Raw genomic sequence first — 26,376 nt, forward strand, 5'->3', positions numbered from 1 at the left:
TCAATTCTGGCATGTCTTCTTCAAAGACTCGCTCCACGCCCAATTTGCAGGTGAGTCCACAGCCAGGGGATGCTCCCAGATCTGGGCATGGCACAGCCTGGCCAGCACCAAAGGTTCCCCCCTTGGCTGGGGTGGATGCAACCAATTCTTCAGTTGGCTGCCAAGCTGCTTTTTGTCTCTGGGCAGCTGCTGAGGGGCTGGATCTGCCGTGGCTGGCTGCAGGCTGGGCACATATCCTGCCCTCCTGCTCTGCTCCCAGAGGCAGCAGTGATGGGCAGCTTTGGGCCCGGCTCTGAGCACGACCAGCATGGCCTGGGCACCGCGGCTGGCTGGGACAAGGGGACAGGAGCCTTCAGCTGACAGGCGGTTTCTGGTTTCTCTCATTGCAGCCGGGCTCTGCGGATGCTGAGGCTGCTCTGGGCTCTGCCAGGGCTCTGCTGGGCTCAGCCCCAGGCACAGCTGGGCTCACTCTGCCCTCACATTGCTCTGACAGCTTTGCATCACACGAGCCCGTTCCCAGCACACCGCCTGAGCTTTCTGCTTTTGCAGGTGAGTGAGACTCTCCTGCAGGCCAAGAGATTGCTGTTAGGGACACACATCCAATTGGCAAGAAGCCAAACTCTCCACAGTCCCAGCTGAATGCCTGCATCTGCACAGGATGTTTTCTATGTCCCACTCTTCCTTTCTTTTTGGCTGGAATTGTGCAATTGCACTCTCTTCCTCCTCTAGAAGTGCCACTGCTGTGTTCCTGAGGCAGTGCAGTCTGGAGCTGATGAATGAAGAATCGCCCTTCTGCACTTCCAAACCAGCGCAAAAAGCTCTAAGTGGGACTTTGCATCTTTAAGAAACCCCTGAATGTTTGAAAGGGAATGTGCAGCTCATTCACAGGGTGAGAAGGAAGGGCATCTTCTAAAGGATTTGGGGTTTGACAGAGTTTAGATTCCCAGTGCTGCTTGGAGCTGGCAAGGCGCAAAGCAGTTTCTTCTTGCTTCACTCCAATTTCACCACAATTTAAAAGAACAATATTGGAATCAAACCCCAAAAACTTTTTCAAAAAGGTTCCTGAGGCCAGTAAGATGCATCATGCCATCAGCATGTTTACAAAGTAAATAACTGAGTTTTATGTTTCAAAAGACCAATTACGCCTTAATTCCAAGTTATAGAAGATTTTTCACTGCACACTTTTTATTTTTCACATTTTTTAGAAGATTTTTTCTTTTTCCACATTTTTCCCCTTAAAACAGAAATCATGCTATGAAAAAGAAGTGTCCTTTGCTCTTGGTTCCTGTGTGGGGCAGCTCCCTTCCCGCTGGCTGAGCTGCTCAGGCAGAGCCCGGCAGCTCCTGGCCCTGCAGGGCTGAGGCTTTTCCCCGTTGCTGGGCACAGACTGATGGAGCAGCACTGCTGAACACGGGGACACGCAGAGGGAGCAGAGCAGCTGCCTTTGCCCACCTGAAGCTCCAAGGCCAGACTCTGAGCAGGCACGGCTGGAAGAGACTCGCAGGCTCCCTGTTGGCTTTGCTGCCCCACTTGTGCCCGGCCCAGCTCTGCGTGAGGCAGAGGGAGAACAAGGGGCAGCTCCCTCCCAGCCCCAGCCCAAGGACCCCTCCAGCCCCGGGCCTTGGGGCACTGTCAACACCCACTGCTCCAGCCACAGCTTCTGCTGGCACTGACAGCAACAACCAAACTGGGGCTGGTCCCGAGGGAGCAGCAGCAGTGCCTGGATCTGATCCCTCAGTCTGGGGCAGTGCTGGAAAAATGATCGCACCAGCAGCAGCAGCAGCAGCAGCAGCCACAACAGCAGCAGCACCAGCAGCAGCAGCACCAGCAGTGTCAGCACCAGCAGCACCAGCAGCAGCAGTACCAGCAGCAGGAGAACCAGCAGCAGCAGCTGCACCAGAAGCAGCACGAGCAATACCAGCTTCGCCACCAGCAGCAGCAGCACCAGCATCACCAGCAGCAGCAGCAGCCGTACCAGCAGCAGTGCCAGCAGCACCAGCAGTGCCAGCAGCATCAGAAGCAGCACTAGCAGCACCAGGACCACCAGCACCAGCAGCATCAGAAGCATCACCAACATCAGCAACACCAGCACCAACAGCAGCACCAGCACCAGCAGCACCAGTAGCACCGGGGAGCAGCACCAGCAGCAGCACCAGAAGCATCACCAACATTAGCAGCAGTACCAGCACCAGCAGCAACAGCAGTTTCAGCAGCAACAACAGCAGCAGTAGAAGCAGCAGTGGTACCAGCAGCAGCAGTGCCAGCAGTAGCAATACCAGCAGCAGCAGCTGCCCCAGAAGCAGCATGAGCAATACCAGCATCACCGCCAGCACCAGCAGCAGCAGCACCAGAAGTATCACCAACATCAGCATCACCAGCAGCACCAGCACCAGCAGCACCAGCAGCACCAGCAGTACCAGCAGCAGCAGCAGCAGTGGCACCAGCAGTGCCAGCAGCAGCAGTGCCAGCAGCAGCAGAACCAGCAGTAGCAGCTGCACCAGAAGCAGCACCAGCATCACCAGCAGCAGAAGCAGCAGTACCAGCAGCAGTGCCAGCAGCACCAGCAGTGCCAGCAGCATCAGAAGCAGCAGCAGCAGCACCATGACCACCAGCAGCAGCAGCAGCAGCACCATGACCACCAGCAGCAGCAGCAGCAGCAGCACCAGAAGCATCACCAACATCAGCATCACCAGCAGCACCACCAGCAGCAGCACCAGAAGCATCACCAGCACCAGCAGCATCAGCACCAGCAGCAGCAGTACCAGAAGTGCCAGCAGCACCAGCAGCAGCAGCACCAGCAGCACCAGCAGCACCAGCAGTACCAGCAGCAGCAGCAGCAGTGGCACCAGCAGTGCCAGCAGCAGCAGTGTCAGCAGCAGCAGAACCAGCAGCAGCAGCTGCACCAGAAGCAGCACCAGCATCACCAGCAGCAGAAGCAGCAGTACCAGCAGCAGTGCCAGCAGCACCAGCAGTGCCAGCAGCATCAGAAGCAGCAGCAGCAGCACCATGACCACCAGCAGCAGCAGCAGCACCATGACCACCAGCAGCAGCAGCAGCAGCAGCAGCACCAGAAGCATCACCAACATCAGCATCACCAGCAGCACCACCAGCAGCAGCACCAGAAGCATCACCAGCACCAGCAGCATCAGCACCAGCAGCAGCAGTACCAGAAGTGCCAGCAGCACCAGCAGCAGCAGCACCAGCAGCAGCACCAGCAGCACCAGCAGTACCAGCAGCAGCAGCAGCAGTGGCACCAGCAGTGCCAGCAGCAGCAGTGCCAGCAGCAGCAGAACCAGCAGCAGCAGCTGCACCAGAAGCAGCACCAGCATCACCAGCAGCAGAAGCAGCAGTACCAGCAGCAGTGCCAGCAGCACCAGCAGTGCCAGCAGCATCAGAAGCAGCAGCAGCAGCACCATGACCACCACCAGCAGCAGCAGCAGCACCATGACCACCAGCAGCAGCAGCAGCAGCAGCAGCACCAGAAGCATCACCAACATCAGCATCACCAGCAGCACCACCAGCAGCAGCACCAGAAGCATCACCAGCACCAGCAGCAGCAGCACCAGCAGCAGCAGTACCAGAAGTGCCAGCAGCACCAGCAGCAGCAGCACCAGCAGCAGCACCAGCAGCACCAGCAGCACCAGCAGTACCAGCAGCAGCAGCAGCAGTGGCACCAGCAGTGCCAGCAGCAGCAGTGCCAGCAGCAGCAGAACCAGCAGCAGCAGCTGCACCAGAAGCAGCACCAGCATCACCAGCAGCAGAAGCAGCAGTACCAGCATCAGTGCCAGCAGCACCAGCAGTGCCAGCAGCATCAGAAGCAGCAGCAGCAGCACCATGACCACCACCAGCAGCAGCAGCAGCAGCAGCACCAGAAGCATCACCAACATCAGCATCACCAGCAGCACCACCAGCAGCAGCACCAGAAGCATCACCAGCACCAGCAGCATCAGCACCAGCAGCAGCAGTACCAGAAGTGCCAGCAGCACCAGCAGCAGCAGCACCAGCAGCAGCACCAGCAGCAGCAGCACCAGCAGTACCAGCAGCAGCAGGAGCAGCAGTGCCAGCAGCACCAGAAGCATCACCAGCACCAGCACCAGCAGCACCAGCACCAGCAGTACCAGCAGCAGCACCAGTGGCACCAGCAGCAGCAGCACCAGTAGCAGCAGCAACAGCAGCCACACCAGCAGTACCAACAGCAGCACATGGAGCTGACTTTCAGTGCAGCCTCTGCCATGCTTCCCTCCCTGTGCAGTGGTCTCACAGCAGCCTGAGGCACCTGGGAGCCCTCAGTGCCAGCAGGGACTTGAGATGGCAGCCCTGGGCTCCTGCACCTTGCGCCAGGAACAGAGCTGGAGACTCCCTCTCCATGTGGAGCTTCCAGATGGAAAATGCTGCTGTGACCAGGCAGCTCCAAGGGCACAGAAAAGAGGGGCTCGACCCCTTGCTCTGTGCCAGTCCCACAGTCCTGGGCAGCAGCCACCGAGCCCTGGGGGAACAGAGGGCACAGCAAGAGGGACAAAACCAATCAAGGTCAGAGACTGGGAAGAGCCAGACCTGGGAGCAGGAACAGCTGCTTCATTGAACTCCTGGAGAAAGCTCTTGGCTGCTTCAAAGCCCTGAAAGGTGTGAAGGGCAGAGAAGTGGCCACACCAAACAATGCTCCTGTTTTCACACCTCCCCTCTCTGTGTCCCAGAAGGAATTGGATGAACTCTGTTCTTCTCTCTGAGTCATCTCATTCAGCGTGAGCAGCTCAGCACCAGGAGCTGAAGGAGCTGAAGCCTTAGGCCACAAGAGCTGAGCAAGAGGGGGCTTTTGGACCAAAGTAATGCTGCTAAGTAATGGAGCTAGCTGAATGCAGCAGATAGAATCCTGCAATTATAGAATCCATTATGCTGGAAAAGACCTCTGAGCTCATCCAGTCCAGCCAGTCACCCAGCAGTGTCAAGCCCAGCACTAAACCTCGTCCCTGAAGTGCCAAGGTCTGAACAACAGGCCCTGAATGAGGCCTGAACAACAGGCCCCGAGCCTAAGGTGACCTCTGGATGAACCTTCCAACCAAAGGTTATCTGTCTATCTGCTCATTAGTGAAATATGCATGGTCATTAGCACTGTGATAGATGTATCCACTCATCAATGAAGCATGGATTGACCTTTCTGTGTTTAGAAGCCAGACAAGGCCATGAAATCCGACATCTGGCCTTGTTTGGGGTGTATGGTCAGAGTCAACTCCCTTGGTTCCTCCTTGAGGCCTGGCCAGGCTTTGCTAGGGACCCAGGAGGAGGATGAAAGCAGATGTTCCCACACCAGAAGTGCTGTCAGTTTGTTTATTCAGCACTATCAAAGCTGGGCCCTCTCTCACAGCGGGGGTTGAGGCTCACCTGTGGCTGGAGGCACCTGCAGGATTTCCCAGTGTCCAGGAGTGGCTCTCCAGTCCTTGGCTGTGACAGCTTCCCCAGCTGATGGGTGGATCTGGGGATGGCAAAGTCTGAGGGCAACTGGATCTTTGTTAATCCCTGCAGGCAATCTTTGGCAGTGATGATTGGGTGCATTGCTGAGCTGCTCCTTTTGTGATCCTTTGCTGCTTAGAGCTGCAGTAAGTGACACTGACTCCTTCAGGTGGTGTTTGTGCCTTTGGTGCTGACCCTGCCCACTGGTGAAACAAAATCGGCAAAGTCTGGCCAGATCCCAACAAAATACCACTTTTTAAATGTAAATGTAAGGAATCAGTTTCATCTGAAATTCCCAGAAGGGAAGCCCTCCCCAGAGTTCACTGGCTCTGGAGTGGGGCTGAGTTCAGTGGCACCGTGCGAGCAGTGGGGCAGTCGGTTAAAAGAGCCTGAACCGCAGGATGTCTTAAAATGCATTCAAATATTGCATATGGAAAAAGAAAAAGAACTTGTGGGTTTGGGAAGACAAGGATGGATTTTGTTAACAGCACCAACGGAAGGAACAGTTGTTTTTGGAATGCTCCCACATGAAGGGACAGAAAAAGGTTTTAGTCTTGAGCTCAGGTTTGTCCATCCAAGACAAATAATAACAATAACAATAGAAATAACAATAATATAACACAATAATATATATTTATATAAGTAACTAAAAATCAATAATGTGAAATAATGCTGAAAATACCAATTTGTGAGCTTTCGCTGCTCACTGTAACAGTAAATACCCTACAAAAAAGAAATGGCAAAGACCCAAATGTCAATGGTAAACTTTGTGAATTGTATACAAGGAATAAAAGAGGACGGGGTGAAATTGGCTGTTTTTATAGGGTTTGGTGATACTATGATGTGGAATGCTTTGTCTGTTCCTGTGAAAAACACAGGGATTAAGACTGCTGGGTTTTTCATGTACCAGACTATCTACAAGCTGCAGGATTTGTTGAACAGGTGAAGGAGTTGTTAAAAGAGCAGTTGATAAAATGAGGAGATGGGAACCTGTCCTGGTGGAGAACCCATCTCCCAGATGTGTTCCATGCCCTTAACAATGGGCCCACTGGGGAAATGGAAACCCCTGGGTGTGCAGGGCTGCACCCAATTTGCAAACACAACCATGGACAGTGAGACTTGGACTGCCTGGGAAATTGTTCTGGGTGTGATGGCCCCTGACAGGGCCACCTCAGAGGCTGCAGGGCTGGCCCTTCATGCACTGGAATTAGGAAAAAGCAGAAGCAAATGAAAGTTAACAACAGAAGAATAGGAATTCAGATTCTTCCAGGACGCTTTGGTTTGGTAACTGCTCACTGTAGCTTGGCCTTGCAAAGTGTTGATGTCATGGGAGGAGGAATTGATGCAAATTATCAAGGAGAAATTAAAGAAATTCTGTTAAAAATGGATGAAGAACATTGGATGATTCAAGCCTATGACAGGTTATCACAAATATTGATATTGCAGTTTAAAAGCGATTGTGAAAGAAGGAGATCCACCTCCAGTCAGCACTGTTTGTGGAGATAAAAGGTTTGGACGCACCAGTCCTAATAATTGGTCCAGAGTGTGGGTCCAGAGGCCAAATGGCCCTCCAGAGGCAGCTGAAGGAACAGCTCTGGGGAAAAGACAACACTCTTTGAATCCTGAAACCTGAGCATGAAGCATGGGAATATATCCCTGCAGCCACGTGTTCTCTGCCACAACAAGTCAATATTGTTTTACAGATGCTGCCAGGCCAAATCTCCCTGTTTGCCCCAACGACCCCTTTGGAAAATGCCCTGATCCACGGGGCTCCATGTGAAGGCTGATGTGACACTGAGGGACTTCCACACCAATTCCAGCCAGGAGCCTGGGTGCCCGTCAGGGACTGGGACCTGGCACTTCTCCAGCCAAAGGGGAGAGGATCCCAATTTCCAGCTCCTGGCTGGAATTGGTGTGGAAGTCCCTCAGTGTCACATCAGCCTTCACATGGAGCCCCGTGGATCAGAGCATTGTCCAAAGGGGTCGTTGGGGCAAACAGGGAGATTTGGTCTGGCAGCATCTGTAAAACAATATCCCATAACATCAGCTTGTTGTGTCAGAGAACACTTGGCTGCAGGGACATACTCCCATTGTTCCTGCCCAGGTTTCAGGATTCAAACAGTGTTGTCTTTCCCCAGAGCTGTTCCTTCAGCTGCCTCTGGAGGGTCATTTGGCCTCTGGACCCACACTCTGGCTCCATTATTAGGACTGCTGGGTCCAAACTCTTTATCTCCATGAACAGAGGTGATTGGAGGTGGATGTCCTTCTTTCACAATTGTTTTTAAACTGCAATATTAATAATTGTACTACCCTGCCATGGTGTTGGAAAACCAAATCTTGTTCATTATTGTTTAACATAAAGACTTACTTCAATTACTCCTTGATAATCTGCATCAATTCCTCCTCCCATGACATCAACACTTTGCAAGGCCAAGCTCAAGTGAGCAGTTACCAAACCAAAGCGTCCTGGAGGAATCTGAATTCCTATTCTTGTATTGTTAACTTTCATTTGCTTCTGCTTTTTCCTAATTCATTCCAGTGCATGAAGGTCCAGCCCTGCAGCCTCTGGGGTGGCCCTGTCAGGGGCCATCACACCCAGAACAATTTCCCAGGCAGTCCAAGTCTCACTGTCCATGGTTGTGTTTGCAAATTGGGTGCAGCCCTGCACACCCAGGGGTTTCCATTTCCCCAGTGGGCCCATTGTTAAGGGCATGGAACACATCTGGGAGATGGGTTCTTCACCAGGACAGGTTCCCATCTCCTCATTTCATGAACTTCTCTTTTAACAACTCCTTCACCTATTCAGCCAATCCTGCAGCTTGTAGATAGTCTGGTACATGAAAAACCCAGCAGTCTTAATCCCTGTGTTTTTCACAGGAACAGACAAAGCATTCCACATCATAGTATCACCAAACCCTATAAAAACAGCCAATTTCACTCCTTCCTCCTTTATTCTTTGTATAAAATTTGCAGTTTACCACTGACATTTGGGTCTTTGCCAGTTCTTTTTTGTAGGGTATTTAGTGTTACAGTGAGCAGCCAAAGCTCACAAATCAGTACTGTCAACATTATTTCACATTATCTATTTATTATTATGTATATAAATATATATCATTGTGTTATATTATTATCATTATCATTATCATCACTATCATCATTATTATAATTATTATCATCATTGTTCTTGTTGTTGTTGTTTCATTTGCACAAACAAATCTCAGCTCAAGGCTATAACCTTCTTCTGTCACTCCACATGGGAGTGTTCCAAAAACAATTGTTCCTTCTGTTGGTGCTTTTTCCTATGTGCTGTTAACAAAATCCATCCTCGTCTTCCCAAACCCACAAGTTCTTTTCCTTTTTCCACATGCAATTTTTGGATTCATTTTAAGGCTGATTTACTAAAATATGGATATGATCTGGTATCAATATCCAACTGAGACAGACAAAGACTCTTTAACTGTTTTAGGGTTAAAAAGTGTATGTTTATTCGCAGTGATGGGCTGATGTGTCAGGTCACCCCTTAATACACACGGCCCTGAGCACAGGTGAATACAGGCTTTTTATTGACAGAAGTATTGAATACAAATACATATTCATGACCCAGTTCCCACCAACTTTTCACTTCCTGTGCTACTTCGGAAAAAAAGCAATTAAGCATGGGTAGTTTGATCCTTGAAATGGATCGGTGGACTTTTTATGAGGAGGGGTCATAGAAAGGAGGAAGGGATATGGCTCTTCCTCGTTCTGACCTTTCTACCTTTTCAATGCAAAGTGACAAATGGACCCTTGGCTGGGCTCCTTGTTTCATATCTTCAAGGAGTTTCTGATTTGCAACTGGCTTATGTTCTTGAAGTTCTTTACCAGATACTTTATTTCTCATTATAAGCCCAACTGAACAAGCATAAAGTTGACAATTACTTATTAGCAATGCTTAACCTCTATTTTAGCAAGGCCTCTCTATCTACCTTTAATTTTAGCAAGGACCATCTGTTGATTTTAATTAGAGTTAGCAAGGCTTGTTTTTAATTAAGGCCTCAGCTTCTCTATAATCTTAAATTCTTCCAAGTTTGTGTCTCACCATGCCCCTCTGCTTTTTGTGTGTTTTGTTGTAAAAAGGCAGAATTGGCAGGATTCAGTTCTGAGGCCGATTGTGCAGCTGCTGCCTTGTGGGGCTGGTGCTGTCCCTGTGCAGGCCCAGGTATTTCTCCTGCAGCTTCCTCTGTGGGGGTTATAGGAAAACTTTAGGGGAAAGTATTTTATTATCTTTCCTTGGTTAATCTGTTAGTCACCTCCCTCCGCCTAAGATGGACTTGATGTGAAAAATTGGGACAGGGAGCGATTGGTTACTAAAACAAAAAATGTGATTGGCTTTAGGCAGTGGCATTGGGGGCAGCTCCCTCCCAGCCCCAGCCCAGGGACCCCTCCAGCCCCGGGCCTTGGGGCACTGTCAGCACCCGCTGCTCCAGCCACGGCTTCTGCTGGCACTGACAGCAACAACCAAACTGGGGCTGGTCCCGAGGGAGCAGCAGCAGTGCCTGGATCTGATCCCTCAGCCTGGGGCAGGGCCCCTGGGGGAACAGAGGGCACAGCAAGAGGGACAAAACCAGTCAGGGTCAGAGATTAGAAAAACCCAGACCTGGGAGCAGGAACAGCTGCTTCATTGGACTCTTGGAGAAAGCTCTTTGCTGGGTCAAAGCACTGAAAGGTGTGAAAGGCAGAGAGGAGGCCACACCAAACAATGCTCCTGTTTTCACACCCTCCTGTAATAAATGGAAATGATTTGTGCTAACTAAATTGTAACTACTTGGAAAGTTATTATTAGAAGCAATCAAGGGAATTGGTGTTACAAGGCAGATGGACCCCTCTACAGATGTTACATGTTAAAATTAAGGTACAGAATGTAGTTTTGAGATAATAAATGTCCTAAAACAAAATCGACCATGAGATGGATAAACAAACGACTTTAGGCATAAGGCCTGAAAATTATAAAATATAAAACTTACATAACACAACGCTTAGGACGCACGTGCAACCTGTGAGGTTATCCAGAGGACAACAAGGATGAGTGTAAGCCTTCATCCAAAAGACCACCGAAAAAAGACTGAAGACCCCCTAGCAACAAGTGAAGCATGCTCCATGAAGAAGAGTGATGTAAAGTTAAAGAATCATAAATTGGAGGAGACTTACTGGAAACATGAATGAATATTTATAAGCATAGACTATATAAGATTACTTTGAATTGCTTTGTTTTGTACATGAGGCTGGGTGTGAAGCCCTCCCCGTACCCCAGTCAGTCTTGCTTATGCTTTAATCATACTTAATTACAGGCAAGCTACATTCATATATACGTATATATATATTTTCATATATATATATGTATATATGTATATATGTATATGAATATATTCACTAAATTGTAATCTTTCACTAAATTGTGTTCCTTCTATATCAAATTGCTATTCTATCCATTAAATTGTATTATTTTATTGAATTGTATTTTTGTATTCAACTCACTAAATTTTATCATTTTTTTCCAGGTTATTAAACTGCTGTTAACTCAATAGTCCTATCCTAGTTGTCCAAATTTCAATTTCATTTATAACACTGCCCTTGTGTGAGTTACAGGCACAGTGAGAGGGAGGAGGAGATGATCCCACCCATGGCTGCGGCTGGGTCCAGACATTCACGGAGATAAAGCTGAGCCAGAGGTTCAGCATCTCTCCCAAAATCACGGAATCACAGAATGCCTTGGCTTGGAAGTGACCTTAAAGTTCATCTCATTCCACCCTCTGCCATGGGCAGGGACACCTTCCACTATCCCAGGCTGCTCCAAGCTCCATCCAACCTGGCCTTGGACACTTCCAGGGATCCAGGGGCAGCCACAGATTCTCTGGGCAAGCTCTGATCTCTGCCCAGGTGAGCAGGGACAGGACCCAAGGGAACAGCTGGAGCTGGGCCAGGGCAGGGCTGGGCTGGAGATCAGCAAAAGCTTCTTCCCCCACAGGGGGCTGGGGCACTGCCCAGGCTCCCCAGGGAATGGGCACGGCCCTGAGGCTGCTGCAGCTCCAGGAGCCTTTGGACAGCACTGCCAGGGATGCACAGGCTGCGATTTTTGGGGTGTCTATGCAGGCCTGGGGGCTGGACTCAATGATCCCAATGGGTCCCTCCCAGCTCAGCCCCTTGTGCAATTCTCACCCTTTGGCTCAGCCTTTGTGTCCCCTCGAGGCGCTGTCAGAGCTGATGCGGTGGGGCAGGAGTGGGGCAGCCCCAGTGTTCCCCTGGCAGTGACACCAGAGCCGGGGCAGCCCCAGTGTTCCCCTGGCAATGACACCACAGCCGGGGCAGCCCCAGTGTTCCCCTGGCAGTGACACCAGAGCTGTGGCAGCCCCAGTGTTCCCCTGGCAGTGACACCAGAGCTGTGGCAGCCCCAGTGTTCCCCTGGCAGTGACACCACAGCCGGGGCAGCCCCAGTGTTCCCCTGGCAGTGACACCACAGCCGGGGCAGCCCCAGTGTTCCCCTGGCAGTGACACCACAGCTGTGGCAGCCCCAGCATTCCCCTGGCAGTGACACCACAGCCAGGGCAGCCCCAGCATTCCCCTGGCAGTGACACCACAGCCAGGGCAGCCCCAGTGTTCCCCTGGCAATGACACCACAGCTGTGGCAGCCCCAGTGTTCCCCTGGCAGTGACACCACAGCCGGGGCAGCCCCAGCGTTCCCCTGGCAGTGACACCAGAGCTGTGGCAGCCCCAGCATTCCCCTGGCAGTGACACCACAGCCTGGGCAGCCCCAGCGTTCTCTCCCTGGAGATGCTCCAAGGGAAGCATCCAGAGCCGCGTCCAGTCAGCAGAACTGAGCGGCCACTGAGCACCCCCGGCCTGGGCTGCTGTGGATTCCTCCGCAGACAGCTCAGGGAAGGTCCCCTTGGCCACCTGCACAGTGCCACAGACAAGTGTCAGACACAATTACACAGCTCTGCCCAGAGCTGCCAGCAGGAATCAATTAAAAAAAAAATTTAAAAATTAAAACCACAAAAAAAACAAGAAAAAGAGGACTCCTCCCAGCAGATCCTTTCCATCCTTCAGTTTTCACATCTGCATGTGCACAAGACCTGGGGCTGCAAAAAATGAGGCTTCATTGGCACATTTGCAGGAAAAGCAAGTTTAGGACAGGTTATCAGCAGAACTGTTCTCAGCTGGGTGAAAAAGGCCCCTTTGGCAGCTGCAGGGCCATTGAAAATGCAGACCCTCAGGCCATGGGGGAGAAAAGGGCTCTGAATTCCCCTCCCTTGACACACAAACCCTGCTCCCAAGCTGCTCCCCACACAGGATTCTACTGGAAGACTGTGGAAAGCTGAGAGTTGACTCTGGCTTCTCCATGTTCCGTGTCCTAAAGCTGCCTGGGAGAAGAAATTTAGGGTCAACTCCACTGGCACAATCCCTCCTGGCCCAGGGCACAGCGCCAGGAAGGTCTTTGCTCCTCCCTCGGCCCTCCCTGAGGAGGATGGCAGGGCTTGCAGGTTTATGGCATTTGTCCTTGCTGCCCCTCATGTCCCACTACCCCACAAAGAGCCCCGAGCCACCCGTGAGGGACAGACCCTGCTGTGCCAGGCCTGGGCTCAGGGCTTGGCCTTTCTGCTTCCTCCAACCCAGCCAGGGCTTGCTCAGCATTGCAGTTCCCTGTGCTGTGCCCCAAGTTCGCTCGGCCCCTGCTGGAAAGGGACTTGAGGTACCTCGATCCCCTCGGGCAGTGCATGGGAGAAAACAACAAACGTCCCAGGAGGGGGGAAACAAACTTTTAATTGCAAAACTTAGAGAATGAAGTACTCGGGAAATCATAAAGTGACATGGAATTACAGTAAAGCACTTCACAGAGCACTGACTAAGCAAACTCTAACCTGTCCAACTTCGAGTTATACAGATTTGGAGAAAAGGAATTCAAGAGAAGAGAGAGGGACAGAGATCCACAGTCAGCCTTGGATCCAGTGCCATCTCAGCTGCTGTGAGCTCCAGGGCTGTGGCACATGTCAGTGTCTGTAAGAGACGCTTTCGGGGTGTGGACGTTCCGGGACACAGCAGAGACCTCTATAATCAAGTTAAATGTTAGTAGTTTATTTCAGGGCGTGGGAGAGAGAGAGAACCTGCTAGGAACCAGCAGACAAAGCTCAAAGCAGGCTCAGAGGGAACAATACAAAAGGAGTAAAATATGAATACATGAGTTCTAGATTTAAGATAGCTAAGAAAGAGAGTAACAGAACAGAAGTGAGAGAGCTGGAAAAAGAGCATAAAGAAGTAAAAAGAGCAGGAAAAAGAGTGTAGAAAAAGTGAGGCAAGAGAGACAAGAGAGCATAGCAAGAGTGACCAAGAGCAAGCAAGAAGAGTCTTATAAACGAGGCTCGAGACTTTTTGGTGTAATTAAAGCCTGGCCTGTTTATTAATACTGAGCTGCAGCCGAAGGCAGACACAGGCTAGCCCCGTGTACTACACGCTACAGACCGGGACAGCAACAATGTATCAAACAAGAACTCACGAACAGTACAGAAAAAAAACCCCACAAGATAAGAAAGAAAACGCCCCCGCTAATGTGTAACACCCTGTTTTATACCCTCCCTCAGGCTTGGATTGGTCTGTTTTGGATCCGTCTTAGGATTGGCTGCTTTCTTGGGCTCTGGTTGGTCCATAGCTACGTTCATCCTGGTCCAATCATTTTCCCAGGGCGTCGAATGATTGGTGGATATTTCCTCCAATCCTTTCTCACTCTGTTGATGACATCATGTTCTTGAATGTTCCACTCCATGTCCCCATAAGCCCTCTTATATCTCTTACCAATCCCCATTTTATCTGCCCAACCCCCAATCCAATACCAACCCCGAACATCTAAAACTACACTCAACAATTATCTTAACACTCTTACAACATAATTAAACATATCAATTAACTCTCTAACAACTTTAATTAATCTCCCAAGTTAAAAAAAAAAATCCCTTATAACAAGCACATAGCAAGAGAGCAAGCTCTCCTTTACAATTGCTTATATAACCTATACATTGAATATTTTATTCCTTCACTAACCAATCTTTCTAAGTATGCTAATACAGTAACATTTGTGTGTGACCTATAGAAATCGCTGCTTTTGCATATTTTTAGTTATCTCAGGGTCCTTCAGACCTTTCCTTATAAGGCTGGGAAGAGGGGTCTTAGTTTTATTGGGGGAAAGAATGTGTTCTGGCATACCAGACCGGCTTCTTTGAATTATTCAAACTGTTCTTTCATTTGTATTTCTTCCTGAGCCTTTCTGGATAAGGAGTCATATTTATAATTTCTTTCTAATTCTACCTTCCCAACAAGTGTCACACCCGTGTCACAGCCTCACCTGCTGTGGTTCCTCTCCCAGGTGGGGTTTTTGGGGTGCCAGGGGCTTGGCAGCCACTTTGGGGCTGGAGCAGAGGCTGCAGTGCCTGGGCTGGGGCAGTGACTGCACCACCCATGCAGAACTTGTTCTGCCCCCCAAACACACCCTGGAGAAATCTGAGGCCATTCATCATTTCTCTGCTCTCCAGCACCAAGGCAACGCACTCTGGCTGCAGCTCTGAGCTCATGCCCATGGCAACTACCCCTGACAATGGGGCTCCATGGAGCTGCTCTCAGGAACCCCCCAAGAGCTGGGAAATGCCCCAAAACTGCCTCAGAAATGTGGGATACCCCAAAATCTCTTCAGGAATGTGGAATATCCAAAAACTCACTCAGTAAAGGACATGCCCTCCCTTCATTATTCCCAAACTTTGGCTGTCTCATTGCAGGCCCCACCCCACATCCCCAATCCCAACCCCAACCCATCCCATCCCTGCTGGACATCAAGACCCACTTCCCAAGCCTGATTTCCCCCATTTCACACCTCCCAAACTCCATCACACCTATCCTGCCCCACCCAATGCCCATGTCACACCCCTGATCTGCATCCCACTTCACCCAATCCCCTTCCAACCCCATTCCACCTGATACCTTCAGAAGGCTGACCTAGAACAGAGGCTAGACATAGTTAAGAATAAAGTTTATTAAAAGGCCTTAAAGGATACACCTTGGGCATTACAAGAGCCTGCCCAGGGCTACACCCAAAATGGACCAAAAATGGACAAAAAAACCCCAACTAACCAACTCATCATGAGGCCTCACATTTTTAGAAGTTTAGGTCTATCTGGATATTGGGGTTCATGGTCCAATTATAGCTTCAGATGATGAAGTCCTGTCCTTCTTGTTTTCTCTCTTCAGTCCACCCTTGTTTATGCTTTTGAGCCTGAAACGTGTAATGATTGTCCTTGGTATCAAGCTAGAAAAGGAATTGTTTTGTCTACCTACTCTGTGAAGAGAGCTCAGTAACAAAACAGGAAGTTCAAAAATACAAACCTAGACAGTGCAAAATATGAAAAATATGGAAGCTAAAACTTAAGGCATCACACCCTGAGGGGTTGTGGAATCCAACAGTTTTCAGTGGCACTGTGCAGTTTTCAGTGGCATTGAGTAGTTTTGAGGTGACAGATAAAACTCTTGTTGCTTTGAGTGCCAAAAAATGGAGAAAACTCCACCAAATAGCTCCACAACCCCCAAGTATTTCCCTGAATACCAGATTACCTTGAAGCACTAGTAAAATGTGAGGCTCTAGATGCCTTTGATGAATTTGTAGACTTTTACCCCAATTTTGTGTGTTTTAAAGGGATGAAGATGAATCAAAAGATAATCGGAACAAAACAAAAGGACCACCAGCCCAGTGTCTTCCCAACACAGATCACTGGGAACGTGGGTCATCAGGGTTCTGCCCAGTGTGGGTCCTCTGATGGGGGATGGAGTTGGGACAGCACACAAAGCTCTTCCTGCACTTGGGGCACTCGCAGAGCTTCCCTTACCGGTGCCTCTGTTGGTGTCTGGTCAAGTTAGAGCTCTGGGTGAAGCTCTTCCCACACTGGGGGCACTTGTAGAGCTTCTCCCCGGTGTGGCTGCGCCGGTGGGTGATGAGGTGAGAGTTTCGCTTGAAGCCCTTCCCGCACTCAGGGCAGCGGAAGGGCCTCTCCTCTGTGTGAATCCGCTGGTGCACGAGGAGAGTGGAGCTGATGCGAAACCTCTTCCCACACTGGAGACACTCATAGGGCCTCTCCCCAGTGTGGAGCATCTGGTGAATGGTCAGTTGGGACCTCTGGCTGAAGGTCATCCCACATTCCGCACACTCATAGGGCTGTTCCCCAGTGTGGGTCCTCTGGTGGATGGTCAGGTGGGAGCTGTTTCTGAAGCTCTTCCCACACTGGGGACACTCGTAGGGCCTCTCCCCAGTGTGGATCCGCCGGTGCCTGACGAGGGTGGAGTTGTGCTTGAAGCCCTCCCCACAGTCAGGGCAGCAGAAGGGCCTCTCATCTGTGTGAATCCGTTGGTGCACGAGGAGATGAGAGCTCCTCTGAAACCTCTTCCCACACTCAGAACACTCGTAGGACCTCTCCCTAGTGTGGATGCGCTGGTGACGGATGAGTTCGGAGTTGCAGCTGAAGCCCTTCCCACATTTCCCACACTCGTAGGGCAATTCCCCAGTGTGGATCATCTGGTGGCGGATCAGTTTGCTGCTCCGGCTGAAGCTCTTCCCACACTCCAAGCACTTGTATCGCTTCTCCCCATCCTGAAGCTGCTCATGGACCACCAGCTCAGAGCCCCGGCTGGATCTCCAGCTGCCTTCCGGACACAGGATGGGTCTTTCCTCCTCAGAGCACCCTGGTCTGGGTTTGGATCCCCTCTTCCTGTGGGATCTCTGAAGCTTTTCCTCCCCATTGGATTCCTGGAATGTGGAGCTGCTGAAGACAGCCTCTTCCATGAGGTTTTGCTGTGAGGATTTGTCCTCCCTGGTCTCCATCCTAAGTTCCTTGTCTGGGGGAGGAAGGATAAGGAGAGGATGGGATTTGCCTCTGTGCCAGAGGGAAGGGGAAGGAGATCCCCCCAGTGCATCCCCGGCAGGATGGTATCAGCAGCGGGGTTGTTCTGCAGCTGGGGCCATGCTGGGCTGGGAGATGGAGCAGGAGAGAGGGGGAAAAGGGCACTGACTTCCTCCTCACCTGCCTGGGTGTCCCGGGGCATCTTCCTCTTCCTCACAGCGTCCTTCTCCATCCAGACAAGGTTTGGGATTGGGAAATCCTGGTTTGGGAGAAAACAAGGAATGAGCACAATGAGTTTGAATGTCTCTTGGCCCAAGTCCCTCTCTAGAAGCCACTGGATATCTGAGGTGTCTTGGTTTGAAAGGAAAGGTGTTTGCTAAGGAAGGCAGAAACCTCCACAGAAATTGATAAAAATGTAAGCAACAACCCCCTCTGAATTATTATAATCTTGATATCAAAGTGCTCTCAGATATTGATATAGGAATACGAATAGTTCTTTACTAAAGAAAGAAAAATGAAAATGCAGCAGGACAAAAAAACCAACAAAAAAACAACTCACTGAGAGAATCAGAATACAACCTGACACCCTGTTGGTCAGGGTGTTGGAAGCAGTCTGATTAAATGGTGGCTACAGTCCGCATGGAGTGACAGATGTGGTTCTGTTGAAGCAATGATCCCATAGAAGGCTGTAGCTTACCTCTGAAGTTCCGGTGCTGTAGATGCGTCTTCTCTCTCCTCTGGGATACAAGTGGAGAAAGACTGCCTGTGGTGTTCTGATGCTCAGATTATATCCAGTAGGAATGTTTGGCTCCTCACCCTGGGTGGAGCATCTCACGATGGAATGATGTCATTTTATCAGTCATGCTGTGAGACTCAATGGCCCATTACCAGAAGCTATCCCCCTGGAGGGAGGATGGGTGGTGGGAGAGATAAAGAACACTGCCCCACCCAGTTTTAACAGCTGGCCCATTAACAGAAGACATCCCCCCCATTATGAGGGATGGGTAATGAAAGAGATAATGAAAACTGCCCCCCCTGGTTTTAACAGATGGTGATAGAATGCATACTTCTGGTTACATCTTGCATTGCAACCTAAGACATGAGATCCATAAAAACCTCCCAAACACCAAGATTCAGCCCTGAAAATGCCTTCCAGGAGTTCCCCATCTCTGGTCTCCCTCCTTTGGTGTTCAGGGTTTCCTCCCTGTCCCAACTGCTGAGGGTCACGCTTTTACTGGGGGTCCCCTGTCTACTCGGTCCCTGACCTCTTCAGGCTGCTGGGAGTGCCAGGAATTTGAAATGTTCCCCCTATTTCTATCTTCTCACTTAGGGATGCTGGTACCCCCCAGCATCCCCCCAAGGGGCATTTTCCACTCAGCTCTGGAGTTCTTCATTCTCCAAACATCCTCCCCAAAAAACCCAACCCCTGAGGGACCCCTCAGGATATCTGGGCCGAGCTCCCCCTCCCCAGGCACCTGCCGGATTGGGGGGTGGGGGATGATGATCCCACAAGTAGGGGGCTATGAATTCAGAGAGTGCTCAACCTCGTGGTTCCTTCTATTTTTCCTGATCCACTTTTGTCCCTCCTTCAGGCTGAAGAAGCTGCTCAAGGAGTCAGAAGCAAAACTCCAAGACCCTTGGAGCTTCAGTCGGCCCCACTGAGGACAGGGACTGCCAAAGGCTCCCCAGGCACTGGTGAGAGCAGATTCTGGAGGCCAGGATTGCCGGGAGCCAAAGGCTCTGAGCAGGGAACTGCAATGCTGAGCAAGCCCTGGCTGGGTTGGAGGAAGCAGAAAGGCCAAGCCCTGAGCCCAGGCCTGGTACAGCAGGGTCTGTCCCTCACGGGTGGCTCAGGGCTCTTTGTGGGGCAGTGGGACATGAGGGCAGCAAGGACAAATGCCATAAACCTGTGTGACACTCTAGATCCTTATGGTACCAAGGGGCCAGTGGGACACTGTGGGAAGTTGTGGAACCAAGGGGATCATTTTGGCACTCTTGGGCCCATAGAACCAAGGGACCAGTGGGACACTCTGGAGCCTTATGGAAACAAGAGGCCACTGTGAGTCTGCAGGGCTGTAACACCCCAGAACACTTCAATGCTGGTGGTAACCAAAGGTTCCTGTGCTTGAGTTTAGTGCACAGGAGGAACACCAACCAGATATTCTCAGAATGGACAGATGCAAAGAATATTCTTGGTAGGAAGGGACCCACAAGGACCATCAAGTCCAACTCTTAAGTGAATAGCCCCACAAAGATTGAACCCACAACCTCGGTGATGCTGGCACCATTCTCTGACCAACTGAGCAAAAAGATCAAAATGATACAAAATTTAACTGGCAGAATATAGACAATCATGGAACTATGGCAAAGGGTTTAATACAACATCCAACTGAACATACAACTCTTACCATAGCATTAAGTTTACCAACTTAGCTCATTTAACCTAAAAAGTGTTAACCCTTAAGATTTTGGGTAACATTAAGATATCCAAAAATGTTCCAGGTATGTAGGATAAGAAGGAGAAGAAAAAGAGACCAGAAAGACAGAAGATCTACAGAAAAGCATTTCCAGGATGATCCCAGTCACTCCCAGTACAATCGCAGTCACTCTCAGGTATGAGCTGTTGCACCCAGTCACTCGCAGTATGGTTCCAGTCACTCCCAGATCCTCCCAGCATGATTCCAGTCATGGCCAGAGTGACTCCCTGTCACTCTCAGGATGGGCCCAGTTGCTCCCAGTCACCTCCAGAATGCTTCCAGTCACAGCCAGCACCTTTCCATTCCATTTGCTCCCAGTAGGATCCCAGTTAGTTCCACTAGGATCCCAGTATGACCCCAGCATGGGCACAGCTGCTCCCATGATTATCCAGTGTGGTTCCAGTACTCCCATTTACCTGCACTGTGGTTTCAGTCTCTCCCTGTCTATCCCAGTAACTCTCAGTCACTCCTCAGGTGCTTCCAGCCTGATCCCAGTTGCTCCCAGCCACTCCCAGTCATCCTGAGTGCAGTTACAGTTGCTGCCAGTATGGTCCCAGTCTTGCCCAGCATGGCCCAGCTGCTCCCACTGTGTTCCTGGCAGGATGCCAGTTGCCCTCAGCATGGTTCCAGTTGCTCCCTGTTCCTCCCAGTGTGATCCCAGTTGCCCCCAGTTGCCCCCAGTATAGTCTCTGTCCCTCCCCAAATGATCCCAGCCGCTCCCAGCATGGTCCCAGTCACACTCAGTTGCCCCCAGTGCAGACCCAGTCACTCCTACTTGCTCCCAGTTGTCTGCAGCACAGGGTCCCAGTTGTCCCCAGCACAGTTCCCATTGTTCCCAGTGTGTTCCCAGTGTCATGGGGTAGCTTTACCTTTAAGACAGCTTTGAGAGTTAAGGAAGTTGAAGCTGCTGGTGGCTGATGGGAGTTTTTCCTCCTGACCAATTATCAGTCATTTCCAAGAATTGACAGCAGTTCTGACCATTAAAAAGTGAATTCAACTTGTAAACACTCCCTTAAGATGTACAGTCAGAGATCTCTTGCCTTCTTTGGTTTCTGGCTTCTGAGAAGGTAACGAGGCTCTGTGGTAGCCTCCTCCACTCCCCTTCCCCTTTCTCTCTCGGCTGAAGAAGGCTGCAGAGGATGGGGGGGGGCGGGGGGGGAGGAAAGGAAAGCAGAGCTGGCAGCCTGGTTTAGTTTTCAGTTTCTGCTGCTGGACTGAAACCTGACACCATGAACTCTTGCAGCTTTTCTAAAGCTTTTAATTCTTTTACTACCTGGATAAATGAACCGATTACTCCTTTTGCTCAGAAAAGACAGAGAACGAGAGAGACAATCAACATAAAGAAGACATCATAGAACCACCAAAAACAGTGAGGAAAAGAGTTAAGTTTTAAATAAGGGAGAGAGAATAAGAAGATGCTTACAGCTGAAATATCTTTCTGTTAAAGCTATGGAGATGGACAATAGTAGTTTAAAAAGACTCCTTTAATTCATGACTAGAGTATGGGAGGAATAGAGTGTTCAAAGTGTGGACTTTTGAGAAAAAGAGAGAGTGGTTGTGATACTGTGGGTTGCTGGAAATGGGTAGAGTGAAGATTTTGGAGCCTTGGGGGGGCAAAGGGAAAGCTGTTTTCCAAGAAGGCTCACAGAGACAGATGAAGAGGACTTCTACCTTTGAATAACTCATCCTTAAAATGGCATCTCTAGACTCATTGACCCATGCACACCTCGAAGTGATGTGAAGTGGGAGGAGTGAACTCTGATAACAGATTTCCGAGCAGCTGGCATTAGAGAAATAGAAAACTATAACAAAAATAGTTTTCTTGTGAGAAACTCCATAAATTGGCAGAAAGAGACTTCTGTTTCTCTACAAAGACTGATGAAAAGACTCTAGCAAGAACTGAGACTGTTTTTGACCACCAAAGTTCTAAAGTTGTTTTTTGTCTCTATGTTATCATGTGTACAAACAAATAGTCAAGTAGTGAGAGATAAAGGGGTTTTCTGGAAGTTTATTCTGGTGTTCTTATTCTTGTGGTTTGTTAATAAACTGTCTTTATTCCTTTTAAGTTTTAAGCCTGTTTTGCTCTTGTTCTAATCCATATCTCACAGCAAAAAATAAGTAATTTTTTTAGTTATTGGTTTAAAACCACGACACCCAGTCATCCCCAGTATGGGCACAGACACCCCCAGTATATCCCAGTTGGCCTCAGCATGTCCATAGCCATTCCCAGACACTCCTAGTAATCCCAGTCAAGTGCTTCTTATCCCAGTATGATCTCAGGCCCAGTACATCCCAGCTGAGCATTCCCTGAATTCACAGCCTCCCATCCGTGGGATCTTCACCCCACCATCCCACAGGTGACTGGGAAAGGCAAGCTCGGCCCAGATATCCTGGGGGCTTCCTGGGTTGGGTTTTGGCGGGGGGGGATGTTTGGAGAATGAAGAACTCCAAAGCTGAGTGGAAAAGGCCCCTTGGGGGGACATTGGGGGATCCCAGTGGCTGCTGCTGGCAGAGGCAGCCTGGAGGAGCAGAGCTCTGTGACCCCCAGGACCCCAAAGTGGGGAGCCCAGAGAGGGGGAGAGCCACGATTGGTGGGACACTCAACAGCCTGGAGAGGGGCAGGGGGGGGGAGTCTCCACAGACCCCCTGCACCCTCAAGAAGAGAATAAGGGGAGCAGGGACCCTGGGACCCCAAAAACTTCCAGCATCCCTAAGTGTTGAGATGGAAACAGGGGAAACTTTTTAGATTCCTGGCACTCCCAAAAGCCTGAAGAGGTCAGGGACCAAGTAGTCGGGGGACCCCCAGTACACACTTGACCCCAAGGAGCTGGGACAAGGGGGAAACCCTGAACACCAAAAGGGAGAAAACAGAGATGGGGAACACCTGGAAGGCATTTTCAGGGCTGAATTTTGGTGGTGTAAAATTTTTATGGACCCCATGTCTTGGGTTGCAATGCAAGATGTAACCAAAAGTATGCATTCTATCACCATCTGTTAAAACCTGGTGGGGCAGTTTTCATTATCTCTTTCATTACCCATCCCTCATAATGGGGGGGATGTCTTCTGTTAATGGGCCAGCTGTTAAAACTGGGTGGGGCAGTGTTCTTTATCTCTCCCACCACCCATCCTCCCTCCAGGGGGATAGCTTCTGGTAATGGGCCATTGAGTCTCACAGCATGACTGATAAAATGACATCATTCCATCGTGAGATGCTCCACCCAGGGTGAGGAGCCAAACATTCCTACTGGATATAATCTGAGCATCAGAACACCACAGGCAGTCTTTCTCCACTTGTATCCCAGAGGAGAGAGAAGACGCATCTACAGCACCGGAACTTCAGAGGTAAGCTACAGCCTTCTATGGGATCATTGCTTCAACAGAACCACATCTGTCACTCCATGCGGACTGTAGCCACCATTTAATCAGACTGCTTCCAACACCCTGACCAACAGGGTGTCAGGTTGTATTCTGATTCTCTTAGTGAGTTGTTTTTTTGTTGGTTTTTTTTTGTCCTGCTGCATTTTCATTTTTCTTTCTTTAGTAAAGAAATATTCGTATTCCTATATCTATATCTGAGAGCACTTTGATATCAAGATTATAATAATTCAGAGGGGGTTGTTGCTTACATTTTTATCAATTTCAGTGGAGGCTTCTGCCCTCCTTAGCAAACACCTTTCCTTTCAAACCAAGACACCTCAGATATCCAGTGGCTTCTAGAGAGGGACTTGGGCCAAGAGACATTCAAACTCATTGTGCTCATTCCTTGTTTTCTCCCAAACCAGGATTTCCCAATCCCAAACCTTGTCTGGATGGAGAAGGACGCTGTGAGGAAGAGGAAGATGCCCCGGGACACCCAGGCAGGTGAGGAGGAAGTCAGTGCCCTTTTCCCCCTCTCTCCTGCTCCATCTCCCAGCCCAGCATGGCCCCAGCTGCAGAACAACCCCGCTGCTGATACCATCCTGCCGGGGATGCACTGGGGGGATCTCCTTCCCCTTCCCTCTGGCACAGAGGCAAATCCCATCCTCTCCTTATCCTTCCTCTCCCAGACAAGGAACTTAGGATGGAGACCAGGGAGGACAAATCCTCACAGCAAAACCTCATGGAAGAGGCTGTCTTCAGCAGCTCCACATTCCAGGAATCCAATGGGGAGGAAAATCTTCAGAGATCCCGCAGGAGGAGGGGATCCATACCGAGCCCTGCGTGCTCTGAGGAGGAAAGACCCACCCTGTGCCGGGAAGGCAGCCGGAGATCCAGCCGGAGCTCTGAGCTGGTGGTCCATGAGCAGCTTCAGGATGGGGAGAAGCCCTACAAGTGCTTGGAGTGTGGGAAGAGCTTCAGCCGGAGCAGCAAACTGATCCGCCACCAGATGATCCACACTGGGGAATGGGCCTATGAGTGTGGCAAATGTGGGAAGGGCTTCAGCTGCAACTCCGAACTCATCTGTCACCAGCGCATCCACACTAGGGAGAGGTCCTACGAGTGTTCTGAGTGTGGGAAGAGGTTTCAGAGGAGCTCTCATCTCCTCGTGCACCAACGGATTCACACAGATGAGAGGCTCTTCTGCTGCCCTGACTGTGGGGAGGGCTTCAAGCACAACTCCACCCTCGTCAGGCACCGGCGGATCCACACTGGGGAGAGGCCCTACGAGTGTCCCCAGTGTGGGAAGAGCTTCAGAAACAGCTCCCACCTGACCATCCACCAGAGGACCCACACTGGGGAACAGCCCTATGAGTGTGCGGAATGTGGGATGACCTTCAGCCAGAGGTCCCAGCTGACCATTCACCAGATGCTCCACACTGGGGAGAGGCCCTATGAGTGTCTCCAGTGTGGGAAGAGGTTTCGCATCAGCTCCACTCTCCTCGTGCACCAGCGGATTCACACAGAGGAGAGGCCCTTCCGCTGCCCTGAGTGCGGGAAGGGCTTCAAGCGAAACTCTCACCTCATCACCCACCGGCGCAGCCACACCGGGGAGAAGCTCTACAAGTGCCCCCAGTGTGGGAAGAGCTTCACCCAGAGCTCTAACTTGACCAGACACCAACAGAGGCACCGGTAAGGGAAGCTCTGCGAGTGCCCCAAGTGCAGGAAGAGCTTTGTGTGCTGTCCCAACTCCATCCCCCATCAGAGGACCCACACTGGGCAGAACCCTGATGACCCACGTTCCCAGTGATCTGTGTTGGGAAGACACTGGGCTGGTGGTCCTTTTGTTTTGTTCCGATTATCTTTTGATTCATCTTCATCCCTTTAAAACACACAAAATTGGGGTAAAAGTCTACAAATTCATCAAAGGCAGCTAGAGCCTCACACTTTACTAGTGCTTCAAGGTAATCTGGTATTCCGGGAAATACTTGGGGGTTGTGGACTATTTGGTGGAGTTTTCTCCATTTTTTGGCACTCAAAGCAACGAGAGTTTTATCTCTCACCTAAAAACCACTCAATGCCACTGAAAACTGCACAGTGCCACTGAAAACTATTGGATTCCACAACCCCTCAGGGTGTGATGCCTTAAGTTTTAGCTTCCATATTTTTCATATTTTGCACTGTCTAGGTTTGTATTTTTGAACTTCCTGTTTTGTTACTGAGCTCTCTTCACAGAGTAGGTAGATAAAACATTTCCTTTTCTAGCTTGATACCAAGGACAATCATTACAAGTTTCAGGCTCAAAAGCATAAACAAGGGTGGACTGAAGAGAGAAAACAAGAAGGACAGGACTTCATCATCTGAAGCTATAATTGGACCATGAACCCAAATATCCAGATGGACCTAAACTTCTAAAAATCTGAGACCTCGTGATGAGTTGGTTTGTTGGGTTTTTTTTTGACCATTTTTGGTCCATTTTGGGTGTAGCCCTGGGCAGGCTCTTGTACTGCCCAAGGTGTATCCTTTAAGGCCTTTTAATAAACTTTATTCTTAACTCTGTCTATCCTCTGTTCTAGGTCAGCCTTCTGAAGGCATCAGGTGGAATGGGGTTGGAAGGGGATTGGGTGAAGTGGGATGCAGATCAGGGGTGTGACATGGGCATTGGGTGGGGCAGGATAGGTGTGATGGAGTTTGGGAGGTGTGAAATGGGGGAAATCAGGCTTGGGAAGTGGGTCTTGATGTCCAGCAGGGATGGGATGGGTTGGGGTTGGGATTGGGGATGTGGGGTGCGGCCTGCAATGAGACAGCCAAAGTTTGGGAATAATGAAGGGAGGGCATGTCCGTTACTGAGTGAGTTTTTGGATATTCCACATTCCTGAAGAGATTTTGGGGTATCCCACATTTCTGAGGCAGTTTTGGGGCATTTCCCAGCTCTTGGGGGGTTCCTGAGAGCAGCTCCATGGAGCCCCATTGTCAGGGGTAGTTGCCATGGGCATGAGCTCAGAGCTGCAGCCAGAGTGCGTTGCCTTGGTGCTGGAGAGCAGAGAAATGATGAATGGCCTCAGATTTCTCCAGGGTGTGTTTGGGGGGCAGAACAAGTTCTGCATGGGTGGTGCAGTCACTGCCCCAGCCCTGGCACTGCAGCCTCTGCTCCAGCCCCAAAGTGGCTGCCAAGCCCCTGGCACCCC

At 50.3% G+C, this 26,376-nt stretch overlaps 1 protein-coding gene across 1 annotated transcript; it reads left to right on the top strand.

Annotated features, from left to right (window-relative positions):
• Nucleotides 1-11: 11 nt before the first annotated feature.
• On the top strand, nt 12-24,866 carry LOC131589814 (zinc finger protein 239-like; the record flags this gene model as incomplete). Its single annotated transcript, XM_058859589.1, has 2 exons — nt 12-50; nt 24,132-24,866. Coding segments are annotated over exons 1-2 (774 nt in total), but the record flags the coding sequence as incomplete, so codon positions are not given.
• Between the last annotated feature and the right edge of the window lie 1,510 nt (nt 24,867-26,376).

The sequence above is a fragment of the Poecile atricapillus genome, chromosome 30 (assembly GCF_030490865.1).
Source record: "Poecile atricapillus isolate bPoeAtr1 chromosome 30, bPoeAtr1.hap1, whole genome shotgun sequence".
Taxonomy (NCBI): Eukaryota; Metazoa; Chordata; class Aves; order Passeriformes; family Paridae; genus Poecile; species Poecile atricapillus.